This window comes from Heloderma suspectum, chromosome 3 (assembly GCF_057233095.1).
Source record: "Heloderma suspectum isolate Gila_16-S chromosome 3, 16-S_ref, whole genome shotgun sequence".
NCBI classification, from domain to species: domain Eukaryota; kingdom Metazoa; phylum Chordata; class Lepidosauria; order Squamata; family Helodermatidae; genus Heloderma; species Heloderma suspectum.
In genome coordinates, this window is record NC_139460.1 from 179,392,584 (window position 1) to 179,413,713 (window position 21,130).

General features: G+C 45.7%; 1 protein-coding gene across 1 annotated transcript in view; it reads right to left on the reverse strand.

Annotated features, from left to right (window-relative positions):
* FRMPD2 (FERM and PDZ domain containing 2) overlaps positions 1-21,130 on the reverse strand; it is a 240,287-nt gene that overhangs the window by 13,057 nt on the left and 206,100 nt on the right. The window contains exons 41-43 of the mRNA XM_084845567.1: positions 19,600-19,712; positions 15,521-15,669; positions 2,091-2,181 (exon numbers count right to left, since the gene is read on the reverse strand). Of these exons, the coding sequence (XP_084701693.1) occupies positions 2,091-2,181; positions 15,521-15,669; positions 19,600-19,712 (353 nt within the window). The remainder of the gene's footprint in view (positions 1-2,090; positions 2,182-15,520; positions 15,670-19,599; positions 19,713-21,130) is intronic.

The window sequence follows — 21,130 nt, forward strand, 5'->3', positions numbered from 1 at the left end:
GCAGCCAACTAGTTCTAGTGTTCTTCCTATCTTTCTCCTTTGCAAAGAACCACAGTTCACTTAAGCAATACATTACAATTAACTAAACTGAAAAATGATGTCTTACCTTTGTTCATAATGGTTCAATGCCATCACGCTTGGTTCTGTGCAGCAAGAAAAGGTGTGTGGCCTCCACCACCCTTTACAACCATCCCAACCTGCATTCCACTCCCTGAACAAACAGTTCATCCCCAAGACAACTCAGCACTGAAAAAGGTGTTTTGAGCAACAACAACAGTGGGGGTGTGGGAGAAAGAAGCCTTTGGAGCAGCACACTTGGTTCCATGCTGGGAATAAAGGTGTCCAGGCTCCACCACCCCTTACACCCACCCCAGTCCTCCAGTTACACATGCTACTTCTTGAACAAGGAGTTTGGCCCCAGAGTTTTCAGCCCTGGAAAAAGGAAATGTTTACTAACAGAAAAGTCTATTGCACTGCAAGGCTGAAATCCAGTGCACATTCACATGAGAGGAATCCCCACTGAACAAGTCCCCACTGGGACTTACTTCTGACTAAAATGCAGAGGACTGCACAAAATCCTAGGAGGGAACATCACAAAACAGCCCAACCAGGACTGAGGAGTGGGCATGGAATGTTATGCTGCTTGATTGCTGGAAGGAATACACATGGAAAGCATGCCTGGCTTGGTGGAACACTGAACAGAAGCACTCCACACTGCAGCAATTTGTCCAAAATGGGAAAACAAAGGCTCATGGTGAATCCCATTTCACACAGAAGCAAATAGGCAAGTCACTTAAAAGAGATTACAATGGCAAGAGAGAGTTTGGGCCTGATCCCTACAACACAGTGACTGGGTTCACACGACATGCCAACCCATGATGGGCTGTTGTCTGAAACATCCCACAGTGCGTTACCATGTCATCCAGACCTGGACTGGTTTTATCAGGGTGGGTTGTTTTTCCCAAACAACCCACACTGATAACCTCTGGTCTGCAATAGGCATTGTTTTACCCATGATGGGTTGTTGTGTCGACAGGTGGGGAAAGTGCTCAAGATCTCCCAGTTAGCCAAGTGCCCCCCCAATTTAAAGTCTCGCCCCCACCAATGGGGTACTAACTGTCTACTCCACCCAATCCCAAGTCAATCCCCCATTTTCACTGAAAAATGCATCTCCCCCTTTTTTGCACTTGTTCTGTTAGCCACACGGGATTTTGACAGCTGTCAGCAACCTGTCAAAATCCAGCTTGGCTACTGGAAAGATGGGGGAAGCGGGGAAACAGGTGGATCTGGTTGGAAAATACTCTCTTTGTCATAGTTTATTTATTTATTTTATTTATTTATTGCATTTATACCCCGCCTTTCTCCCTCTCGCAAGGAACTCAAGGCGGCTTACATTATCCTCCTCCTCACCGTTGTATCCTCACAACAACAACCCTGTGAGGTAGGTTGGGCTGAGAGTCTGTGACTAGCCCAAAGTCACCCAGTGAGCTTCCATGGCCGAGTGGGGACTAGAACCCGGATCTCCCGGCTCCCAGTCCGTCACTCTCACCACTACACTACAATAGTTTAAGTTTAAAGAAATATAATTAACAGAAAAACATTTTAGTAAAATAGTAAACTTTATTTTAAAGCGAGGGCACCCCACAAAGCACCCGCTCTAACTCCTTGCCCCACAAAAGGAGATGTATTACTGGCTGCTAGTTAGCATGAGGGTCCAGAGTAGATTTCTTTAGGAGGGGCCGCACAACTGCATCTTTCAAGGGGGTCAGGACAATCTCGCTCCTCAAAGGAACATTCACTACCTCCTAAATCCAACCAGTCATCCCACCTCGGCTAGACTTCATAAGCCATGACAGGCTATGGTTGAGCAGACAAGTGGTAGGCTGCACCTCTCTAACCAACCTGTCTGCATCCTCAGGCTGAAGCAACTCAAATTTATCCATTTGAGCCAGGCAAGGTTCTAGGATCATCCAGTGTTCACACTGCGTCTAAACTGGAGGCTACATTGGAATGGATGCGAGTGATTTTGTCTGCAAAAGTTCCTACAAAAGACTAGTGTGGATGCCACACTAACAGTTTCTTTTGCTTACATGGGAGGATATCTCGATATCTGTTCTTTTCACGGTTTTCTGGTGCTTTGGCAACCCGACAGTCATCAAGTGGCTTCATATGTTCCAAACCCTAAAACAAAGATAAAATTAAGCATGCTTCATTTGCAGAGGCATTACCATATTTCTATCAGAGGTGAAAGTGGGGGGCGGGGGGAATATGTGTATAAGCACACCCACTTCTCCTCCTTTCAGAAAGAGATCCTCTGACTGATTCACTGTTATTACTCATGTGTACTAAACTTTAAATATTAGTTCAATCTTCATGGTATTTATAAGCTTCTGAACTGGAGTTTTCTGCCCTTTCTTCCTAAAATACAAAACATATTTCTCTTCTTGTGAGATTTCAAATATGTTTGAGGCCTCTTTTTTAAGAGCTGCTTTTTAAAAAGCATAGGAATACTCTTGCAAATAAAATATTATCTGAAAATAAGTGGGAGTGTGGGTTTGGGTGAAATCACACCAAAATTATAATAAGCACAGTTACCTTCAATCAGCAAGGAAAACTGATACACTAGATGGGCTTCTGTCTTCTTATACTTTGCAAATTAGATTATTTGCTTTTAGTTCAATTTTAATCTTTGTCCAAATCCTGGAAAGTAATCAGCACAGACACTAGGAAAATACCCCAAGGGGTGCTTTTCAAAGGCCCCAGGGAACCATAGAGCCTTCTTAACAATCCCTGAGCATGCCTGAGCAAGCACAGAAGGACATTCCAATTTAAAACACCTTGTGTTTAACACAGAGACCTTTTATATTCTCACTTTTAGGGCTCCCTCTACCCTCTATTTTCTTGAAGTTTGGAGTGAGGTGAAAAACTTCCCTCTCCAAAGCCTAGACAAATTTAAGTCTGTTTTCCAGACTGGTTGTGGGACTGAAACTGCTTTCATCATCTAGTGGACTATCTATACCAGGAGCTAGTATGTCCCTCTTGGTTCTGCTGAACGTCTTTCAATATCATTGACTATGACATCCTTCAGAACCAAAATAGTGTTTGGAGGCAACATTTTGTGGTGGTTCTGGTAATGCCTGAAGGATCTTTTCTAAAATCTAGTGCTGGAGCACTACTGCTCAACACCTTGGTCCATAGTGTCCTGCATGGATCTCCTACTCTATGCAACATATACATGAAACCATTGAGAAAGACCACCTGGTGATTGGGAGTTCACTGTCACCCGGTTCTTGAGGACACACAGCTCTATCTCTACTTTCCATCTCAATCCAATATCACGGTAGAAGTTCTATATCAATGCCTGGGATCAGTAATGGGATGGATGTGGTTGAACAAACTGAAGCTAAATCCAGGCAAGTCAGAAGAAATGGTCTTGGTTAGTAGGACTTCTGGCAATAGGGATACAACCTGCTTTGGATGGGGTTGTGCTCCCTTTGAAGAATCCTCCTGGAACCAACTTTGCTCCTGGATGTCCAGGTAGTGGCTGTAGCCAGGTAGGCTTTTGCCCAGCTGAGGCTGGCGCATGAGCTGCACTTTTCTGGAGAAAGGTGATCCAGCTATGGTAACATATAGCTTAGTTACATCAAGGTTGTATTGTAATCTACTCTGTATAGGGCCACCTTTAAAAAAAACTAAACCATTCAGATATGACCTAAATCATATCCCTTATGAACAGTGGAGGTGAGGAATAGATTTCAGGGATTAGACCTGATAGACAGAGTGCCTGAGGAACTATGGACGGAGGTCCGTAACATTGTTCAGGAGGCAGCAAAGAAATCCACCCCAAAGAAAAAGAAATGCAAGAAAGCCAAGTGGCTGTCTGAGGAGGCTTTACAAGTAGCTGAGGAAAGAAGGGAAGCAAAAAGCAAAGGAGAAAGGGGAAGATATATCCAACTGAATGCAGAGTTCCAGAGAATAGCAAGGAGAGACAAGAAGGCCTTCTTAAATGAACAGTGCAAAGAAATCAAGGAAAACAATAGAATGGGGAAGACTAGAGATCTTTTCAAGAAAAGCGGAGATCTCAAGGGAAAGTTTTGTGCAAAGACGGGCATGATAAGCAGATGAGATTAAGAAGAGTTGGAAAGAATACACAGAAGAACTCTACAGGAAAGATCTTAATGTCCCTGATAGCCATGATAGTGCAGTCACTGAACTTGAGCCGGATATCCTAGAGGGTGAAGTCAAGTGGGCCTTAGGAAGCATTAGTAACAACAAAGCTAGCGGAGATTACAGTATTCCAGCTAAGCTATCTAAAATCCTAAAAGATGATGCTGTTAAAGTGCTGCACTCAATATGCCAACCAATTTGGAACACTCAACAGTGGCCACAAGACTGGAAAAGTTCAGTTTACATTCCAATTCCAAAGAAGGGCAATGCCAAAGAGTGTTCAAACTACCGTACAATTGCACTCATTTCACATGCCAGCAAGGTTATGCTCAAAATCCTACAAGCACAGGACCCTTCAGCAGCATGTGAACCGAGAACTACCGGAAGTACAAGCTGGGTTTCGAAGAGGCAGAGGAACTAGAGATCATAGAATCATAGAATCATAGAATAGTAGGGTTGGAAGGGGCTTACAAGGCCATCGAGTCCAACCCCCTGCTCAATGCAGGAATCCATGTCAGAGCATCCCTGACAAATGGCTGTCCAGCCTCGTCTTAAAGGCCTCCAGTGTGGGAGAGCCCACCACCTCCCCAGGTAATTGGTTCCATTGTCGTATTGCTCTTACAGTCAGGAAGTTTTTCCTGATGTTCAGCCGGAATCTGGCTTCCTATAACTTGAGCCCATTATTCCGTGTCCTGCACTCTGGGATGATCAAAAAGAGATCCTGGCCTTCTTCTCTGTGACAACCTTTCAAGTACTTGAAGAGTGCTATCATATCTCCCCTCAGTCTTCTCTTCTCAAGGCTAAACATGCCCAGTTCTTTCAGTCTCTCTTCATAGGGCTTTGTTTCCAGTCCCCTGATCATCTTTGTTGCCCTCCTCTGAACCCTCTCCAGTTTGTCTGCATCCTTCTTCAAGTGTGGTGCCCAGAACTGGATACAGTACTCCAGATGAGGCCTAACCAGTGCTGAGTAGAGGGGAACTAGTACTTCCCGGGATTTGGAAGCGATGCTTCTATGAATGCAGCCCAAAAGAGCATTTGCCTTTTTTGCAGCCACATCACATTGTTGGCTCATATTCAGCTTGTGATCGACAACAATTCCAAGATCCTTCTCGCTTGTAGTGTGGTTGAGCCATGTATCCCCCATCTTGTAACTGTGCATTTGGTTTCATTTTCCTAGGTGCAGAACTTGGCATTTATCACTATTAAATGTCATTCTGTTGTTTTCTGCCCAGCGCTCCAGTCTATCCAGATCACTTTGAATTTTGTTTCTGTCTTCCAAAGTATTAGCTATCCCTCCCAATTTTGTGTCATCTGCAAATTTGATCAGCATTCCCTGCACCTCTTCCTCCAAGTCATTAATAAAAATGTTAAAGAGCACTGGGCCCAGGACTGAGCCCTGCGGTACCCCACTCGTTACCTCTCCCCAGTTTGAGAAGGTCCCATTGATAAGCACTCTTTGAGTCCGATTCTGTAGCCAACTGTGGATCCACCGGATCGTTGTTTCATCTAGCCCACTTTGAGCTAGTTTGCTCATCAGGATATCATGGGGCACTTTGTCGAAAGCTTTGCTGAAGTCGAGGTATATGATGTCTACAGCATTCCCACGGTCTACAAGGGAGGTTACTTGATCAAAAAATGAGATCAGATTTGTCTGGCAGGACTTGTTTTTGACAAATCCATGTTGGCTTCAAGTAATCACGGCATTGCTGTCAAGGTGCTTCCAGATGGATTGCTTTATCATCTGCTCCAGAATTTCCCCAGGGATTGATGTCAGACTGACTGGTTTGTAGTTCCCAGGTTCCTCCTTTTTACCCTTTTTGAAGATAGGGACAACGTTAGCCCTCCTCCAGTCATCTGGCACTTCCCCCGTCCTCCATGATTTCTCAAAGAGAATGGACAGCGGTTCTGAGAGTTCTTCTGCCAGTTCCTTTATGACTCTAGGATGCAGTTCATCTGGCCCTGGAGATTTGAACTCATTCAAAGTAATGAGGTTTTCCTTGACCATATGCCTGTTGATCTCAAGCTGCAATCCTGCCCCTTCAGCCTGTACTTCGCCTTTGCCAGGGGGGTCATAGACCTTCTTTTGGGAGAAGACTGAGCCAAAGTAGGAATTGAGCACCTCTGCCTTTTCTTTGTCATCTGTTATCGTTTTGCCATCCTTATTTAATAGCTGAACCACCATTTATTTCCTCTGCCTTTTACTATGCACGTAGCTGAAGAAAGCCTTTTTGTTGTTTTTAGCATCCCTTGCTAACCTCAGCTCATTCTCAGCTTTAGCCTTCCTGACGCCATCCCTGCAATTCTGTGCTATCTGCCTGTACTCTTCCTTTGTTACTTGGCCTTCTTTCCACTTCCTATTAGGGTTGGCGGAGAATTTCTCCCCGAAACTTCGGGGGGCCGAGCGCCAACGTGATTGGCCCCCCAAACAAGTTTCGGGGAGAAATTCTCCGCCCCCCCGCCCCCCGCCCCCCCCGGGGCGGGACTTACCTTTCCCGAATGTCCCTCCCGGCCGCGGGTCCCAGCGGCGGTTTGTCGGGTCTTCGTCAGGGGCGGGGGCGGCAGCCGATCTTTCGACCGGCTTCCGCCGCCGCCATTCCAATAAAACTAAAAAAAAAACCACGCCCCCGTGATAGGCTACGTGACGATTAACATAGCCTATCACGGTTAGATTTGCAAAGTCAGCCATGATAGGCTACGTAAATCGTCACGTAGCCTATCACGGGTGACTTAAAAAAAAAAAAAAGCACGTACGGATAATGCCGGCCCCCATAGGGAGCCGCCATTCCCGTTCCTTATTTGGTCGCTGTAGGCTACGTAAAGATTACGTAGACTACGGCGAAAATAAGGGCAACGCTATTTGCGTTGCCCTTATTTTCGCCGTAGTCTATGTAAAGATTTACGTAGACTACAGGGACCAAATAAGGAACGCGAATGGCGGCTCCCTATGGGGGCCGTCATTTGCGTACGCGCTTTTTTTTTTTAAGTCACCCATGATAGGCTACGTGACGATTTACATAGCCTATCACGGCTGACTTTGCAGATCTAGCCGTGATAGGCTACGTTAATCGTCACGTAGCCTATCACGGGGGCGTTTTTTTTTTTTTAACTTTTAATTTCGCGGCTGAGCGAGGCGAGGCGCCTCCTCCCCGGCCTGAATTTCGGCCGGGCGAGGCGGGAAGCCTCCCCCCCCCAGCCTGAACTTCGGGGGGAGAGCAGCGAAGTGCCTCCCCCCACCACAAAAAGCTGCGAGACCAGGTAAGTGGCTTTCGTGCACCCCTACTTCCTATATGTGTCCTTTTTTGTTTTCAGGTCATCCCTAAGCATTTTGTGAAGCCACATTGGCTTCTTCTGTTGTCTTCCACCTTTTCTTCTTGTTGGAATTGCTTGTGATTGTGCCTTGAGAATTTCCTTTTTTAAAAGCTCCCACCCATCTTGGACTCCTTTTCTTGCTAGCATCGCTTGCCATGGGACCTTACTGATCATTGTTCTGAGTTTATGAAAATCAGCTTTCCTAAAATCCAGGGTACGCATTTGACTACACTCAGCTTTTGCTTCCCTTAGAACCAAGAACTCAAGTACAACGTGGTCGCTTTCCCCCAGAGTTCCTGTAACTGCTACTTTATCCACTAAGTCATCTCTGTTGGTTAGGATCAAGTCAAGGATAGCTGATCCTCTAGTTCCTTCCTCTACTTTCTGTAGGAGGAAGTTATCTGCCACACAAGTCAGGAATTTTCTGGAGGGGCCATGTTTTGCAGAATTTGTCTCCCAACAAATATCGGGGAAATTGAAGTCCTCCATTACTACTACATCATGCTTCCTTAAAACATTGGCTATTTGCTTTTCAAAAGATTCATCCTTGTCTTCTCCTTGATTGGGTGGCCGGTAGTAGACTCCGACCACCAGGTTCCTTTTATTCTTTGCTCCATTTATTTCAACCCAGATGCTCTCGATGGGGCTACCAAGCTCCTCCTCCTGTATTTCTGTGCAGAGATACGTATTTTTCACATACAGTGCAACCTCACCTCCCTTTCTGTTCCTCCTGTTCTTTTTGAACAAGTTATATCCTTCAATTGCTGTATTCCAGTCATGAGAGTCATCCCACCAAGTCTCAGTTATACCTATCAGGTCATAATTTCCCTCTTGTATTAAGAGTTCAAGTTCGTTCTGTTTGTTTCCCATACTCTGGGCATTAGTATATAGACATCGAAGACCATGTGCTTCATAGTCTGGCTTTCTTCCTACATGTGTCTGAAGACTATTATTGGGCGCTATCAGAGCTGTTCTCTCCATTGCAGTGCATGCGCCTATGTCCATTGTTACCCCCAACATTACATCTCCCTTCCCCGTAGGATTCAGTTTAAAGCCCTCCTGATGAAGTTCTTCATGCTGTGGCCAAACACATTCTTCACATCCTTTGTGAGGTGCAACCCATCCCTAGCCAACAGCCCATCTTCCAGGAAGTATAGCCCGTGGTCCCAGAATCCAAATCTCTCTCGTCGGCACCACCTTCGTAGCCAGTCATTCACCCAGAGTATTTTTCGTTCCCTTTCTATCCCTCTTCTAACTACTGGAAGGATGGATGAGAAAACTATCTGGGCCCCAAAGTTCTTGAGTTTCCTTCCCAAAGCTTCAAAGTCTGACGTGATCTCTTCGTAGCTCCGCTTGGCGGTATCATTTGTTCCCACATGGATGAGAAGGAAGGGGTACCTGTCAGTGGGCTTTATGAGTTCAGGCAACCTTTCAGTCACGTCTCTAATCTGTCCTCCCGGGAGACAACATACCTGGCGAGTCCATGGGTCTTCGCGACATACTTGGGTCTCGATCCCACGCAGCAAAGAGTCTCCCACTACTACCACTCTTCTCTTCTTCTTCTTGTAGGCCTGGGTTTCATCGCCTCTGTTTGACTGACCTTTAGCCTCTTGCTCACTCTCATGCAGGTTCCCCTGTGATTCTTCCTCTGCAGGCTGTCCTCCAGTCTCATCTGCAAGTACCTGGAATCGGTTCCACAGCTCCACTGCTTCCACTGGTGCAGAGTGGCATCTAGTTCTTCTTCTCCTAACTGTCACCCTTTTCCAAGGAGTATCCTCTATTCCATTTTTCTTCACCTCAGCATTTCCCACTGCCTCATCTTGCTGTTGCTCTTCAAGCTTCTGGTCTGCCCTTTGCTGCTGTAGTTCCCCCATTCTGTCCAAGAACTCTTTGTGTTCTCTTATTCCCCGGAGGGTCGACAGTCGCCGCTCCAGTCCACTTACTTTTTCCTCCAGCAGCATCAGATCAAATCATCAACATTCGCTGGATCATGGAGAAAGCAAGAGAATTCCAGAAAAACGTCTATTCCTTTTATTGTGTGGATCACAACAAACTCTGGCAAATTCTTAAAGAGATGGGAGTACCAGACCACCTTACCTGTCTCCTGAGAAACCTGTACGAGGGACAAGAAGCAACAGTAAGAACCTGACATGGAACAACCGATTGGTTCAAAATTGGGAAAGGGGTATGACAAGGCTGCATATTGTCGCCCTGCTTATTTAATTTATATGCAGAGTACATCATGAGAAATGCCAGGTTGGATGAATCACAAGTCGGAATTAAGATTGCCAGGAGAATTATCAACAACCTCAGATACGCAGGCGATACCACCCTAATGGCAGAAAGCAAAGAGGATCTAGAGAGCCTCTTGTTGAGGGTGAAAGTGGAGAGTGCAAAAGCTGGTTTAAAACTCAACATTAAAAAAACTAAGATCATGGCATCTGGCCCCATCACTTCCTGGCATATAGAAGGGGAAGAGATGGAAGCAGTGATAGATTTTATTTTCTTGGGCTCCAAGATCACCGCAGACGGTGACTGTAGCCATGAAATTAAAAGACACTTTTTCCTTGGGAGGAAAGCTATGGCAAACCTAAACAGCATAGTAAGAAGCAGAGACATCACCTTGCCGACAAAGGTCCGCATAATCAAAGCTATGGTTTTCCCAGTAGTAACGTATGGCTGTGAGAGCTGGACTATAAAGAAGGCTGAGCGCCGAAGAAATGATTCTTTCGAACTGTGGTGCTGGAGAAGACTCTTACGAGTTCCCTGGACTGCAAGGAGGTCAAATCAGTCAATCTTAAAGGAAATCAACCCTGAGTGCTCATTGGAAGGACAGATACTGAAGCTGAAGCTCCAATATTTTGGCCACCTAATGCGAAGAGAAAACTCTCTGGAAAAGACCCTGATGCTGGGAAAGACTGAAGGCAAAAGGAGAAGGGGACGGCAGAGGATGAGATGGCTAGATAGCATCACCAATGCAATGAATATGGACTTGAGCACACTCCGGGACAGAGCACAGGACAGGAAGGCCTGGCGTGCTATGGTCCATGGGGTCACGAAGAGTCGGACACAACTTAACAACTGAACAACAACTGTTAATATTTCATACTATGCAGAAGGGTTTTTTTTGTGGGGGGGTTGTTCTGGCAGGACTTCAGCTTATTGGGTGGGTAGACTTGTGGTTTTTCTGACTTTGCTTTCTCCATGCTGCTATTTTGGTTGTTATTTGTTTTTTGCTTTATGCTTATTTTATTTGAGTTTTTAAACTTGACTTTTAAAATATTTTTGCGCTCCCTTGAGTGCCTAATAATGAGGCATAAAGGTAAGATATAAATACTTTAATAAATAAAAATAAATAAAATGCATATTAGATCACTTTACTGTGAGAGCAATAGAAAAGCATATATTTTACACTTAACACTGAGACTCTGGAGAAGGAATTCAGAGGGAAAAAGCAGCAAGTACATTTAAAATTACATTTTTATGGCAGCTTATTTGTACAGTAAAACTATTTATTTGCATTTGATACCTCCTTTGGGTGGAAAATCATTGTCTTGCTACCTAAGGAGTTCAGGAAAATATAGGCCAGATGAGGCCAAACAGTGCTCATACAAAAGGCTTCAATATAAACTTGAAATTGGGGAGCTTCTCTGTGCTTGGTCAGACAAGTTCAATGACTGTATAGCTCTCAAGGTTCTAGCAGCAGAACGGAGAACCTCTGGGCCTCCTGATGTTGTTGGATCACCATTTTATTTATTTATTTAATTAATTAAATTTATTGATCGCCCATCTGGCCAGTCACCCAGCCACTCTGGGTGATGTACAACAATAAAAACAGTTCATACAATAAAATTCAACATTAAAAACATCACATTTCTAAAATTACCCTAGCACACCCCAAATGCCTGCCTGAACAACCACATTTTTAATGCATGGCGGAAGCTCATTAAAGAGGGGGCATGGCGGAGTTCCCTAGGGAGGGAATTCCACAGAGTGGGAGCCATCACAAAGAAGGCCCTCTCCCTCGTCCTCACCAGCCTAGCTGTCCTGGCTGATGGGACAGAGAGAAGGTCATCTGAGGCTGATCTTGTTGAGCGGCCTATCTGGTGTTGCTGGAGGCGCTCCTTGAGATAGGCTGGGCCGGAACCATATAGGGTTTTAAAGGTCAAAACCAACACCTTGAATTTGGCCCAGAAAACAACTGGTAGCCAGTGCAGCTCCTGCAGCACTGGAGTGATGTGATCTCGCCGGTGGCTGCCTTTAATCAGGCGAGCTGCTGCGTTCTGTACCAGCTGCAGCTTCCGAACTGTCTTCAAGGGTAACCCCATGTACAGCGCATTACAGTAGTCTAAACGAGAGGAGACCAGGGCATGTACTACTGATGGGAGCAGATGGTCGGGAAGGTAGGGGCGCAGCTGCCGTGTCAGATGGAGTTGGTACAGCGCTGTCCAGCTCACAGCTGACACCTGAGCCTCCATGGACAGCTGGGAGTCTAAGATGACCCCCAAGCTGCAGACCTGGTCTTTCAAGGGTAACCATACCCCATTCAACACCAGGTCAACATCCCCCAACCTCCTCTTGTCTCCCGCCAAAAGTACCTCGGTCTTGTCAGGGTTCAGCTTCAGTTTGTTCCTCCCCATCCAGCCACTCACCGTCTCCAGACATTTGGACAGGGATGCTACGGCCAACCTTGGTGAAGATTTTAATGAGAATTGACACCGCACCCCAAACCTCCTGATGATAGCCCCCAGCAGCTTCACATAGATGTTAAATAGATTCAGAGAGAGGATGGAACCCTGTGGCACCCCACAAATGAGCGGCCATGGGTCCGAAGCCTCTTCTCCCAGTGCTACCCTCTGGTACCTGCTGGAGAGAAAGGACCGGAACCACCGTAATATGGTGTCTCCAATGCCCAACCCCTCTAGGCGGTCCAGGAGGATACCATGGTCAATGGTATCAAAAGCTGCTGAGAGGTCGAGGAGAACAAGGATGGAGCATTCACCCCTATCCAAAGCCCTCCTCATATCATCCACCAAGGTGACCAAGGCCGTTTCTGTCCCATGCCCAGGCCTGAAGCCCGACTGAAATGGATCTAGATAATCGGCTTCTTCCAAGTGTGCCTTCAACTGCATCGCCACCACCCGCTCAATCATCTTGCCCCAAAATGGCAGATTTGAGACTGGGCGAAAGTTGTTCAGAACTTGGGGATCCAAGGAGGGTTTTTTAAAAGCGGTCTTATCACTGCCTCCTTGAGGGCTGATGACATCACTCCCTCCTCAAGGGAGGCGTTCACCACCGCCTTGATCCCCTCACCCAGCCTCTCTCTGCAGCTCATAATGAGCCAAGATGGGCAAGGATCAAGTAAGCAGGTGGTCAGCCTTACAGATGAAAGCACCTTGTCCACTTCATCAGAAAAAATAACCTGGAACCGATCCCACAAAACCAGTGTGCCACAGACCGCCTCCTGCACAGTAACTGTATCCATAGTGCACGGAATAACACTCCTAATCAGGTCAATTTTATCTGCAAAGTGCCTTGCCAAGGCCTCACAGGAGGCCTTAGAATGCTCCAGCGATTCCGGAGCAACTGGACCAACCAGGCTCCGGACCACTCGGAACAGCCTCCTGGGACAGCACTCTGCAGATACAATAGAGGCAGCATAATATTCCTGTTTTGCTGCCTTCACCACCATGTGATAGGCTGAAGATACAACTCTAGCCCGTGTCTGATCGCCTTTGGAGCGAGACTTTCGCCACCGGTGCTCTAGCCGTCTCACCTCCTGTTTCAGAGCTCATAACCACGGATTGAACCATGGTGCAGTCTGAGCCCTGTTCAGGGGGAGAGGGCATTTCGGAGCCACCCAATCAAATGCCCCAGTGATTGCAGCATTCCAGCCACCCACCAGGGTCTCGACTGAGTGGCCGTTGGTGTGCTCCAGAGAATCCCCAAGCGCGTTCAGGAATCCATTCGGATCCATAAGACGCCTGGGGCGGACCATTTTAAACCCCTGCGGAGGGGTTGTGGAACCGAGAAGTCCAACATCACCAGATAGTGATCTGACCATGACAAGGGGGTGGTGGATATACCCCCGACTTCCAGATCACTCCCCACTTCTCCAGAAACAAACACAAGGTCTAGTGCATGACCGGCTACATCGGTGGGCCCAGTTGGAATATGGTGCAGCTCCCAGTAAGCCATGGTCTCCATGAAGTCCCAAGGTGCCCCTGTGAGAACGGCCCCCGAATGTACGTTGAAGTCCCTCAACACCAATAAGTTAGGGGACTGCACACACACATCAGAGACCACCTCAAGCACCTCGGCCAGGGAGTCAGTCGTGCAGCGGGGTGGATAGTCATGCAGTGGGGTGGACTACAACCCCCATCATCTCTGACTTTTGGCCATACTAGGGTTTCCCTGGGATCTTGCCCTTTGGGGTGCTTGCTCTGCTTGCTCAGCAGCGTCCCTGGCTTTGATTAAAAAAAAAAAAAGACACATCTTTACTACTGCAAATAGTAGCTCTACCTCTCTTTTTCATCAAACCCAGGTGAGGCAATGGCTGTTCTGAATCAGGGCCTGGGCATGGTAAAGGACTGGATGAGGGCCAATAAACTAGTGGGTGGTTCGTCTGCCTGGCTAGGTGATGTTCAACCTGTTCTGGAGGGGGCTGCACTTCCCCTAATGGATCAGGTTCGTAGTTTGGGGGTGCTCTTGGACCCAGAACTGTCACTTGAGGCACACATGAACTTAGTGGCATGGAGCACTTTTTATCAGCTTAGGCTGGTATATCAACTATGCCCTTATCTGGACAGAGATAGCCTAGCTACAGTTATCCATGCTCTGATAACCTCTTGTCTGGTTTACTGCAATGTGTTATACATGGGGCTGCCTTTGAAAACAGTCCGGAAACTTCAGCTAGTCCAAAATAGGGCAGCAAGATTGTTAACAGGGACTAGCCAACAAGATCACATTACACCAGTACTTTTCCAGCTACACTGGCTGACAGTCCATTTCCAGGCCCAATTCAAAGTGCTGGTATTAACACTCAGAGCCCTCAACGGCTTGGGGCCAGGTTATCTGAAAGATTGCCTCCTCCCGTATGTGCCTGCCTGGACCCTAAGATCATCTTCAGTAGTCCTTCTCCGTGAGCTCCTGCCAAAGGAAATGAGACAGGTGGCTACTAGGAAGAGGGCCTTTTCTGCTATGGCACCCTGGCTGTGGAATGAGCTCCCTAGAGAGGTTTGCCTGGCACCTATGTTGTACTCCTTTTGGTGCCAGGTGAAGACCTTTTTATTCTCCCAGTATTTTAGCTTTTTAGCTTCCTAGTCTTTTAGCTTTAGTTTTATAAATCTGAATTTTAAATCTGCATTGCTGCTAGGTTTTATTCTGGTTGTACTGTTATATTGTGGTTTTAAGCTTTCATATTTATATTGTTTTATGCTGTGCTTTGTGGGTTTAATTTTTGTGAACCTCCCAGAGAGCTTCGGCTATTGGGCAGTATAGAAACAAACAAACAAACAAACAAAGGTGGTAAGGTGCAGCCAACATTATTAGTCAGTTCAGTATTCTTGTGGGGTGGAAACTTTTTTTTTAAGAGTTCTCCAATGACATTCATAATTGTTGTCTCAATTCTGAAGCAAGCTGAGGGGAGTTTGCACGTCACTGCAACATAATGTGTGAATATGACAAACTCATATTTGCAAACACTGACTGACTGCAGTACCTTGCTGACTGCACACTTGTTGGTGGCAAGTTTGCCCCTGCACAATGTGTGTGCAATAGCCACCAGAAGTTCATATGTGTGTTGTAATTCTTTTTCAGTAATCTTTCCTTTTTTACAGCAACATGAGAAGAAACTCCATTTTGTAGAATTAACACACTGTACTAATGAGGTGGAAAGGACAGGAGGGGGAATCTGCATGAAGAAAAGGATTCAAGTGTGAATGTGGAAATGTCCTGTCTCACTGAAACCGCAATGGAGAGGAAAATATTTTTGCTTGTTTCTGTTGTTATAGCAAAGCTCAAGCCCGAGGTGGGGGAAACTCACCACAAACTCTGTCAGGATCTCTTGCTCTTCAATCTGCCTCTGAAGCTTTTGGATTAGATGTTCAGTATTATATTGTAGGCCACCTTTTGACTGTGATGGCTTAACCTGTGCCAGCTGAGTCAGCTCCTCTTCATCAACAAGTACTATCCCTAGTGAATTGACAAGAAAGAAATAATCATTCATTTCCAGTTGGAGAGGACCCGTGGAGATGGATCTCCCCAGACAGTCATGTTCTAGTCCCAACTCAGCTGTTGTCCCATGGAGTAAGTTTTCAAAGGTTGCTGTTCTGATCTCAGCATGAGACACAAGAGGATGGAAGAAGGTACTCCAGACATGAGCACCTGTATTGACTTTGGGAAGTGTCAGGCACTTGTAGGCCTTTAGACAAGTGGTGCCTCATTAAGAGACTAACATGTGACTTCTAGCTACAGTATAGGATGATGATGATGATGATGATGATAATAATAATAAGAAATAACATTTACAAAAGATAGTTTAATCTGTATTATTTATTTTGATGACCCAGGAAGATTTTTTTCACCTGCATAATAGGTTCTGTCTTCATTGATTTCAAGCATCAGAAGCCACCACAGTTAGACAAAATGTTGAGCAACACAGAATTACACACATTTTATATTGGGAAGGTTGTGTGTGTGCCAGGGTCCAAAAAGGTAGTGTAGCTTTGGGCTAGGGAGTCCTCTGTGCACAATCCCTGAGCATTGCACTGATGGTCCACAATTGTGATTTATTTATTTTTTGCCAAAAGATTATGCTCATCTCTTCTTTTGAAGGCAGGTCTGCTTCAAACTTGGTGTCACCCAGTGAATTTGATGGGCAGCATAGCAGATTGGGGACAGACAAAAGGGAATTTCATCCTTCACATGTAACACATTAATTTATTGCAATTTGTTGCCACCAGATGTGATGGCCACTGGCTCAGATGACTTTAAAAGGAATTAAACAAATTAATGGAGGAGGGGAGATTTAGCAAATTTCAGCCATGATAGATAAATGGCATCGCCAGAGGCTGAGTACTAGATGGTGGAGACATGCAACAGTCAAGAGATACTGACTAGCTGACTACTGTGGGAAGCTGGAGGACACTGGTCTAGATGGACCCTTTGGTATGATGCAGCAGATAAATTCTTAAGTTCCTCCAGTATCCCTTCCTTTGCACAACTCAGCAGGTTTTTAGATCCAGGAGCTAAGCTAAGCTTAGAAAAGTCATCCAGTTTTAATAATAATAAGAGGCTGACTCAGTGCATGCGCAGAATGCAGATCCTCAGCAACATGCTGCAGGTCAAAAGCTGGTCTGTCTCAGGCCTGAGTGTGAGGGGGAGCACCATCTGATGACTTCACCTCAGGCAGCAAAATGTCTTTGGCTGGCCCTTGGGTTGATTTATTTTTAATGAATAAGATGAAACAACATACTGGTCAAGTATGCACCTTTCTTTTGGGACTCAGAATGGTGATTGGTTTCCTCCTTCAACAGCCTGTATGAAAATTATTTGATCCTTTGCTCTTAATGTCTAGTGAGAAAATTCAAAATCTGACAGATACAAAACTTATTTGTATGAACTGTCAGAGTTAACACTTCCATAAGCCCAAAAGGTTTCATTAAAAAAACACACGAGTGAAGGTCTCTCTTCAAAAGGTGAGTTAGTGAGAGAAATCCACTGTATTCCTATTATAAATCACTGCCTACCTTCCAACAGTTCCTAATGATATATTTTGATTCTAAGACTGCAATACTACGCATAGATCCCTAGGAGCAAGCTCCATGTAAGTCAATAGTGCTAGCTTCTGAGTACACATGCCTAGGTTCAACTTGTAAAACACACTGAGCATTTGTTAACTAAGGCACTCATTCCACCAGCTGAATGCAACTGTTAACTTTTAATTAGAAATGCAAACAGTTTTACAAAGCAAGTCACATATGTGGCCATCTAGCCGGTGACTAGCGGACATAGGATTGCTCCCTTGCTAATTCAAGCAAATAGTATGAAATGTTAGAAATGAGTTGCAGGCCTAAAGACATGATCATGCTTCACCCTCCCTTCTCCCAGCCATGTTTCTAAGCTGGAATCCTGACCTGCTTTGATTGATTAGCAGATATAAGATAACTGAACAACCCTTCTCCTGCTTACAGGGGGCTGGCTTGGCTTTCTTTATTGCCGCATCTCTTGAGTTTGAGCTAAGCATCACAAAGGACAGTAAAAACTTACAAATTTCCCTGAATCTATTATCATCTCATGTACTCATCAGAACTGGCAAAGCCTGTCTCTGTCCATAATTATCCTGGCAAATGGATTTGTTAGAGCTTGACTTTAGCAGATATTTAAGGAATGGGCAAACTTCCTCACATTTATCACTTGAGTCTTCTTCACACGGAGCTTTTGTCCTGCCATTGAGATGGCTCTCTCATGGAAGTTTGTGGGCTCTTTAGATGATGCCGTGAATCTTCAGGGCATCTCCCGCAATTTCCCCCAGCCTATCCTGTGTTTTCCCCAAACGCAAAAAATGTGGTATTTTTTCCAGCACACTGAACAGGAGCACCATGACCTCCCCGTGAAGTTATCCAATAGCAGAAGAAACCGCTGTGTCTGGGCAGCTGTGGGCGTTTGTTTTCAGGACGATGAAGGCATTGAGGATGGGCTGCTGGGAGCGTTGCACCTGGGAGATCCTGAGTGGGGATCCTCTTGGCAAAGAGGGAATAACAGGCAAGAGGGTTCCTTGCACGGAAGGAGACCGAACAGATTTGACAGGCATGAGGGCAGGAATCGCCCACCCACTGTGCTCTCTCCCTTCCTTGCAAGGAGGGGAGGGCACACGGTTGGAGGGCGACTCCTGCTTCTGCTCAAGTCTTGCTGAGGAAGGACTTTCCTCAGTTCAAACCACATGTCTGCCATGTAATTGCTTGAGCACATTTCTCAACCGGAGGGAGAAGAGGGTAAAATGCCTCCCTCCAATGAAGGGAGACAGATCTGATACCTCACCCCACCAAGCTCAGAATCAACGTCCTCTGTTGATTCAGAGCACCCCATTAAGTTCAGTGGGGCTTACTTCCAAGTAAGTGTGTCAAGTGTTGCAGACTTACAGCGTGATCTTATGTCTACTCAGAAGTAAATCCCATTGACGTCAATAGGGCTTAGTCCCAAGTAAATGTGCCTATGGTTGCAGACTTACAGCACAATCTTATGTCTACTCATGCCTGTAAAAACATCCGTAGGACTGGGAAGCAAGCCAGCCACTATCTCTTCTAGCCCACCTTACAGGGTCGTTGGGAAGCCAGAATAAGTGGGAAGAGCATCAGCAGCGCAGAGAAAGCCAGCAGATGGGAAGCGTCCTGTGGAAGCACCATGAGGACCCAAGCAAACGTGTCTGGAAGGAGGGTTCCCTCCACCTTTAAAGTCACCAGAAGGGCTTCCGACTTCCCTCCTGCGGTGGAGGAGTGGAAGGATGGGTGGAGACATCGATCATGTTACAGGAAACAATGATCAGGGGAGGGGACGGGGCAAGAAGCCAACAGCTCCGCCCAGCCATGAAAAGGTATAGAGCAGAGGGAAGCACTATGAGAGATGGCTGTATACAGGGCCAGTCTAAATCCCAGAAAGGATCCGGAATCAAAAGGACCCGTTTGTAGTGGGATAAAATGCCAGGTGTAAAGAGAGCCTTGGTATTCACTCATTACAAACAATCAAAACCACAGCTTCTACATTAGCCTAGTGGCCTCCAGCTGTCTGGACTTCAACTCCCACCAGCCACAGCCAGCATGGCCAATGGTCAAGAATGCTGGGAATTATAGTCCAAACCATCCGGAGGGCACCAGATTGGGGAAGGCTGTTCTAGACAGTGGCCAGTGCAGATGAGTTTGCTCCAATGACACCAAAAGATTGGTGTGATTTATAGCAGGATATTTACATAGGTGATAGCATCACCGATGCAATGAATATGGACTTGAGCACGCTCTGGGAGAGAGCGCAGGACAAGAAGGCCTGGTGTGCTATGGTCCATGGGGTCACGAAGAGTCAGACATGACTGAACGACTGAACAACAACAACAACAATTTACATAGGTACCTCTGGGCAGGGTAGACAGTCTCTGGGCTGTGCCTTCATCTTCATCACTCATGCAGCCATCTGACTCTCCTGTTTCCTGCCCCTTCTGTGTTTTAAGGCTGTATTTCTGCAGGCTTCAGAACAACAATATTAATGACTTAACACTATATATTGGGAATGGCAGCAACCACTATAAGTGAGGCACTTTCGCACTCACTCTCGACAGCACAGAATGAAATGACCTCCAAGCAAGCATGTGTGCTTCCCCTTCTCTTTGCTGATTACTGTACAGAACCAGGGAATCTCCATCGCAAGCCATACCCATACCCCAACATCCACTTGAGTCAGCAGAATATCATATGTCAAACTCAGCTCCAGCTAAGTGCTTAGAAAAGCAGTTTTCAGAAGGAATACAGCAAAAAAGCCCCATTCTTGCTCAGAAAAATGAGCAAGCCTGACATGGACACTTTTTTTAAGATCAAAGGATAATCTCATTATCTCCTCTGGCTTGTTGTTAAAAGACATCTTTGCTACTCTGCCTGGTCTCTTATAATTGCCTTCTTTGGGCTTGCTGAATTCTTACTTGTCATGCCACAGGTCTAGGGCTTCAAGTCCTGACATAATAATACTTCCCCTACACCATAATCAGTTATGGCCACCATCTTAACATCAAACAAGACTTGTAAATTGTGTGAACAATGCAGACGCTTTCCTAGGTTATGATATGACAGAATTATCAACATTGTCTGTAAGAGAATGATAAGATTTGGGCTTGGGAGATCCTAGCTACTAAAAGAGATACAGAAATCATTAAGAATAACACTTAGCATTTATATAGTGCTTTTGAGCAATCAGAGTACTTCATATACATTCATTTATCATAATCTTTCCAACAAACCAGTAAGGTAGGCAGTATTATTATCAGGGCTTCTCCACATGGGTCTTTTATCCTGCGATCAAAATTGGTTACTCTCGGAATTTGGTCCTTTACATGACGTTGTCAACTACCACCACCTCTCTAGTGTTTTCCAAGCATTTCCGTGGCTTAATTTGAAACAGATATAATGAGCTAACAAAAAGATCTGCTTTCAATCAGCCTGAATTTGCATGTGAAAAGAGGATGTGGCGCTATATAACAATAGTGCCATCTAGTGGCTGTATAATGAAACATATAGATCTCGAAGAATCTGGAAGCAGAAGCCCCCGTAAAATTGTGGGACAAAAAGTCTCAGTGTGGAGAAGCCCTTAGTGCAGCGGTGAGGGCAGGTGTCTGAAGCTAAGGAAAGAGTGGTTTGCTGAAAGTCTCCCAGTGCTGCTTTGAAGCAGCAAAGCTTCATGAGAGAGAGAGAGAGAGAGAGAGAGAGAGAAAGAAAGAAAGAAAGAAAGAGAAATTTTGAATCCCTCTGCTGCCTCATTTAGCAGGTAAGCTTCCTGCTAAAAATTACTAGGATTTAACCCTCAGCTCCATGGTGAAAAAAGCCTTTGCTTGCCCTCCCCTGACCCCCCTTCCCCAAGTGCCAAAAAGAACAAGGCTAATAATTTGAACCAACTC